Source organism: Schistosoma mansoni, chromosome 6 (genome assembly GCF_000237925.1).
Source record: "Schistosoma mansoni strain Puerto Rico chromosome 6, complete genome".
Classification (NCBI taxonomy): Eukaryota; Metazoa; Platyhelminthes; class Trematoda; order Strigeidida; family Schistosomatidae; genus Schistosoma; species Schistosoma mansoni.
The window spans coordinates 5,333,539-5,340,065 of record NC_031500.1 but is presented as its reverse complement, the minus strand read 5'-3'; the positions used below and the strand labels follow the sequence as shown (position 1 = coordinate 5,340,065).

The following is a 6,527-nucleotide window of genomic DNA, read 5'->3' as shown; positions in this document are numbered from 1 at the left end:
TTGGTCTTCAATGTTTTTATTTGTTGAGTTTATTTAATTAACCACTTAGATTGCTAAGATGAAACTCATCAATAAGCTATTTAAATTTATCAAAACGGTAGTTTAATTCATCATTACCAAAATTTAAAAGATATGATCTAATGGGTAAAATGCATATTCCTCAAATATAAATAAAAATACTTTAATTCGCCTATACCAAAGAATATTAACACACATGGTAAAACCACTAATTACTTATTTCTCCACTTAAGACAGTCTATGAAAAAAAAATCATACACTAAGCGGCGTGTCACGTCGTACACCATCTGAATTTTTCGGCAACACTGAAACAAAGACTTTCCCCGAGGTGGATAATCCAATATCTTGTATGCAACAGGTAGAGTATTAACAGGCAAAAGTGAATAGATATTGGTTTGTTTACAACTTTCTTCAATGCAAGCGATCTGTACGAAGTGTGGTCCAACGTAATTTAAACAATCAACTCACTTGACCAAACAGACTACATCCTAAATTTTCAATGTGCCTTTTAATACTTACTAGATGAAAGTTCCATGAGAACCATATAACCTAATTAATAAATATAATTCATTGTGGGAAACAAGTAGTAGTTAGAATAATCCAGGTGTATTTACAGATACAAATTTAAATAAATAATCACCTGTTTATGTAATTCAGTAGTGAGAAAATTAAACAATACAATCAAATATTGTTAAAATGCATAAACAATATACACAGAATAAAAATAGCAGTTGGACACAGAGAAACAAGAAAATCTAAAAATATAACACAATGAGAATATCACTTAGTGGACAACAAAAAACGGTAAACAATGCAAAATTCCATACTAATAATGAGCATTACATACAAAACAGGAATAACATAAGTTATTGATTAGGATCAAAGCCCATTGTGCTCAGATTTATTAAATAACAACACATTTGTGCACAACCGCTGAACCGAAAACCGATATAATATATAAATAAATCTGGCAAAAGAGGCAGAAAGGTCAACAAATCGGAAGGTAAACAGGAAAAAACCTCCAAGCTCACTAAAAAAGCACATAATTGGTAAACAACATTGTTGCTTTGGAGAATAGATGAAAAAAGGAAACTATTTAAAGTTAGCAAACGTAAGCTGAAAATAATTTGTATATATTCATATTAAACTAAACCTTCATTTTCACAAGTACAGAAAAATATCTTGTTTTGAAAATATAAGGCTATGAACCAGAGCCGAAAGAATTTTCCCCACTGTAGCTTATATATAGAAAGCCATCATCATCGTGAAAGTTATGATATAGTTGACCTATTGTGGCACTAAAATGATTAAAAGAAATGAATGAATGAAAAATTATAAACGCATCATCGAAACTCTCCTATACAATATAAGTGAATAAGTATTTCACATTTCGATCCAGACTAATAAGATAAAGAACAAAGAATCACAAAATATGACAGAAAAAAATCTAATTTGCTCCTCGTCAGAGCATTTCAGTTTTATATAACACAATGAAACGTAGACATCCATTAAGCTGTGATACTTATATGTAGACAACTAACTCATCAGGATTATACACAATGCGATGAAGCCACGCAAATATGTGGGTGTTCAGATTACATGAAGTAATTACGGATATTACGAAACTAAACTTAACATCTAAACTACATCGGTTATACCTTGTTTTTAAAACATAACGATGAACATTGAAACCTACTACATTAACAGAAATAACATCCGAAAATTGTAATATGTAAAATACTTTATTTTTTTTAATAGTACGCGTAGAGATTTCTTTATAGTTTTAAATTCCCTAAGTACTACAATATTTTTGGTCTCGAGCACCTAATAAGGGAAGAAACTATCCCGGCCATTCCAGACAAAAAGTTCTACCTTAATTTTTTACCATTTTTGTAGTTCCGTGTAACTTGCCTGGAAGTGATACCCAGAATATATTCGACTTACATACTCTAGTAGAGATTCAAATATTCTAAATTTATCAAGTACGTAACTACGCGCGAGTGTGTCTGAGTTCTTTTTTATCCTCTGTTGAATATTTTTTATACGACTTTTGATCGTCCTGTTGCACCTACTCGCCTTCCGTATCTTTCCGAGTCCTCACTGTTCCGTTAAGTCGGACACCGCACAGACGACTGTCTACTGAGATCCAGTCTAAAAGAGCTAGTCCTGCCCTAGGACTTAATGCTATACCTACACCAGTGAGGCCACGGGAAGCAGCATCAGGGCTTCCAGATACACGAGTCGTGAATCGAGTTGGTTCTTTATTATGGCATGGTGAGGTCAAATGAATGACACTACTTGGATCTTGTATGCGCGTTTCGGAGACGCAGCACACATCGATGGTGCGAGATTCTAGAGTCCTGGCTAAGGAGGCCTGTTGTCCTATTTGGCAAATTGTTCGGACGTTAAAAGTTCCTACTTGTAGTTTAGAGCGTGGTTTCAGGAGACCAGGAAGCTGGATTAATGTTGGTCTTGATGACCTGGGAGCGTGACCGCAGAGTTTAAGGGACTGCTTGAAACCAGTCACGCACGGCCTTTTTGTGGGGGATTTTTGACGTGTTGGCTCCGTTCTTCAAAGGACCTTACCGCCGGAGACGGAAATCCTTGAGGTAAGGTGAGGCGTGACATTCTTAGGGTCAACCTTTTCTAACCCCTTCCTTCCTTGTGAGAAGGCAGCATTGCTGCAGATGCTGGTTGTCCGAGGGAAACAACTTACTGCTATCACACCGCTCTACAGTCAGCAGTACGACTTCGCCCTCAGACCTTGAGTTGCTGCTTTTAGTCTTAGCGTTCCCCAATCGAACTGCATAGCGTGGCAGAACCTACAGGAACATACGTTCAAGCCAATATAGTTCAGTTGGGTCATTACGGTAGGCAAGGTAGCAGCTACGGTCGGGATTATTTCAACAAGCGTTCGCATTTTATGTTAAGTGGTACCACTGCTGTCCAATCTAAAAGCAAGGCGTTAAAGATGCAGGATAAATTAGGGATTATTCATAGGAATTTTAAATGTCTACGAGACAAACAGTTATCGTGTATTTTGATGGAGTTTTGTTCAGCTCAGAGAACAAGACTCCACCAAAATTATTCATCGGAGCTACAAATCTTCTCCACCATCTCAAGTTATTGTGCATATCAAGTCGAAAACATCTGATTATAATATTTTGTGTAAACAAGAACTTTAAAAACTGAATCAACTCGTAAATTGATTAATATACCTTGTTTGAGGCATATTCTTCTCAACAAAAAGAAAAAGGGCTTTTTCTGATGAGATATCAATACGTTTTCGAATGATCCACATAAACTGAGCGACTGTAACATCATCCGGAACAAGAAACTTATGTTTGTCAATATCGGGTATTTGCGAATGGCGATGACGTTCCACGACGACCTGTAAAAAAGATGGAAAGGAGTTCAAAAGTGACACGTATTGACTTTAGCTTGAGCAATAAATTTTGTACAAACACAGTTAAAACTTAATACAATCTTGATGTGTACTCTGTAACGCACTCCCATACAAGGCATTATTTTAAGTTGGTGATAAACATCTACATTCTACTTAAGTTAATCACAGATAGAATCCTAAGCTGAACTTTAAAATAACGTGATAGAAAGATGGTTGAAAAAATGTGACAATAAAAATAATGACTTAGCTGAGCAAACCTCGAAAGGAGTAGAGTATTAAAGATTTGAAGGACATTATGAGGTTATTGTCTTTGTGATCATTTTAAAACTTTGCCACTTAAGGTTTCAAACATTTGCAAACTAACGGGAAGATATATGGACCCGGATGTCGAGCGTACGAATTGTGGACCATGGTTTATTGTCACGTCTTACTAAGCCAATTTAGGCCCCAACATGATTATATTGTCTATGTGCATTATAGAACACGGTAGAGTGAAATTAGATATGGGCCATATGACCCCCAAATGCTCTGGTACGGTCGAGGGTGTGAAAAGTCCGCTCTCCCTCCCGAAATGCCCTCACATGGCCTTATGTATACAGCCACTGTCATGGATGTCCTACTCACTGTCTTCTCGTCGCGGGGGTGTTGTTTACGAAATTGAGAGGACAAAAAGCGAATATCCGAGGCTTTAACCGAGCCGGTGGACACGGAAAGTTCGCCTAGGAGAGTTGGGAAACCCTGATTCCAAACCAACGGTGCACATGGGTTCCGGGATCTTGAGGAAACAAATAGCATATGAATCAATTGTTGGCCAAAATTTACATTGAACTACATATCCTCACGATGCTCCACTTCCTTGTGGGCCAGACCATTAGGTCAAATGCTCGGGGTGTGGCTCTCTAAGAAAACCACTTGCTTCGGTCTGGGCTCCCCGGCAGTATCATAGCCCATACACGATTGAGAAGAAATGACAACTCTGTGTGGCGCACATAAATCTGGTGCCCCCCTGTACCAATATTTATATGTTCAAATAAATAAATAAAGTAATATATCACAGATATATTATTTATTTATAACAATCTACCCAATGCTCAATTTATTCGAAATAATTAAGTCAAACCTTGACGATGATACCTATTTTCGGCGAGACTGTATATGCATAATAAAAATATCTAACAACCGGAGTACACACAAGCATTATTGAAGCTATCTGGTAGAGGCTGAAAGAGTTTTTGGGATCTTATCATGGCTCGAGAGACCGACTATTATGCAGCCATAAGGATGAGTTCCTCCACCTGATGCATTACGATTTTAGAACCTTTGAACCTCTTTGTTACCTTGACAAGTTTTTGAGCCATGTGAAAGAAGTGTATCCACTTTAATTATTTGGTTTTGTATAATATATTTTTACTCCATACTGTCTGTCTACTGATGGGCTAATATTTTTACTTAAGATTCGTTCAAAGGTCGTCCACAAACATTAGTCTCGCTCGATTTTCTATTTGTTTTTCAATGTAATAGTTGAGGTCTAATATTTCAGTCGAATGAGACCTTAATCAAGAGATGGGAGTGATTAGTTGCATTAGTATGTTGTCTGTTTTAGATTCTTTCTGTAAGCTAAGAATATCTTACAAGGGAGGAATCGGCGAATAGGGGCGTCCACAAAAAGTAAACTTACGCGTGACTGCTTTCTATGTAGTCACCTAAATTTTTCAAAGCAAAAACAGTTTTGTTGGGGCCATCTAAACCTTAGTATTAAATCCATTTTCTTAGTAGTGAACTGAATGATACTTCAGAGAGGCCTAAAAGAAAGCTACGATCACGTAAGCGTAGACGACAGGTATCATAAATTCATGGTGGCTGTTATACGGGCCATATTGTTACACGGAATAAAAACCATAGGCCAGTGAAAATCAGTTAAGTACCAACGGTAAGCTGCTATTTCTAAAGATCACTGGTGGTGACTAATGGGCCTCGTAAAAAATAATTTCTCCAGATGATTATGACTTCTGACAGCGACTTTAAGACTCATTGAATAGAAGGAAACTGTACTTGAGTTATACTGTACCTCTACACAACTTTAGCTTAAAAGTCAAACAGAAAAGTTCAGAAACGCAGAGTGAAAACAAATTGAAAGCTATAGATAGCACGACTAAGTTTTCCGTATTTCAGTATCATAACCAAGTAAATCTTAGAACCATAAAGTACAAAAATGCCAAGGAATCTAATGTGACATCAAGTATTGATAAAAGTTTAGGAGAATCATTATACCTGAAAAATAAGATTCAATCACTCAGAAAGTTAATATTACTAAATTAGTACATTGCGTGTGACTTACTGGAACTCTGTTAGGATACTTGGCCTTGATTTTGGAGGAGTCCTGCTGTCTTTGCTCTATGAAGAAGTAGAAGAATTAAAACCAACAAACCGAAGGTATGGGTCTCTTTGAACTTGAAATTCATGACTTCTTAGTGAACGTTGAGTAGCCCGCTACAAATATGGTGTGGACATAATTTTCAACTCTAGTGTAGCTCAACAAAAAGTCATCAAAAACAAACAATAATCGCAACCAGCTGAAATAGAAGAGTTGGTTTCATTTTCTCGAATTTAGATGTAGATAACAGTTTTCAAGTTCCTTTAATACTTCCTGTGTATCGTCAGGAGTATATTAAAATTACTTGAAGATCGTTGTATTACAAGAGTAGGTAGATGGTTCTCCATGAGTTTGGTTGTATTCATAACTCGTGGATTGTTCTTTAGTTTGCTGCATTCCGATTTGTGAAATGAGGATTAAGAAAATAATGTGCAGTGGGTTAAAATATCTTCTTTTAGTTTCCATTTCAAGAATGTGTTAATCCGAGGCTTGTGTTACTACTGATTAGTGTCTACTGCTTTCCGTAGTAAATGTAAGTGCATTGTGTGTGCTTGCTAGGAAGTCGACTAATCCTTTCTTCTGTTCTTCATTTTTCCAAACATCCTCATACTTTACATAATGCTAATTTGCATGAAAAAAGTACCTCCCGGTCAGGAGGGAGAGGGAGCACTACTCACCCAGCTGGTGTGATCAAATAGGTGACAGTAAGAAAAAGTAATACAAAATACA

General features: G+C 36.7%; 1 protein-coding gene across 2 annotated transcripts; it reads right to left on the bottom strand.

Annotated features, from left to right (window-relative positions):
• Positions 1 to 586: 586 nt before the first annotated feature.
• Smp_087940.1 (putative gaba(A) receptor-associated protein) lies at positions 587 to 5,924 on the bottom strand (the record flags this gene model as incomplete). 2 transcript variants are annotated; one of them, XM_018798041.1, is made up of 4 exons in its annotated part: positions 587 to 1,316; positions 3,237 to 3,409; positions 5,763 to 5,818; positions 5,853 to 5,886. In XM_018798041.1, the coding sequence occupies 4 exons, from the start codon at positions 5,884 to 5,886 to the stop codon at positions 1,220 to 1,222; spliced, it is 360 nt and encodes a 119-aa protein (XP_018653024.1). In that variant the 3' UTR covers positions 587 to 1,219. The 2 variants fall into 2 exon arrangements, with proteins under 2 accessions (XP_018653024.1, XP_018653023.1); XM_018798044.1 differs by lacking the exon at positions 587 to 1,316 and having other exon boundaries at positions 2,998 to 3,409; positions 5,853 to 5,924.
• Between the last annotated feature and the right edge of the window lie 603 nt (positions 5,925 to 6,527).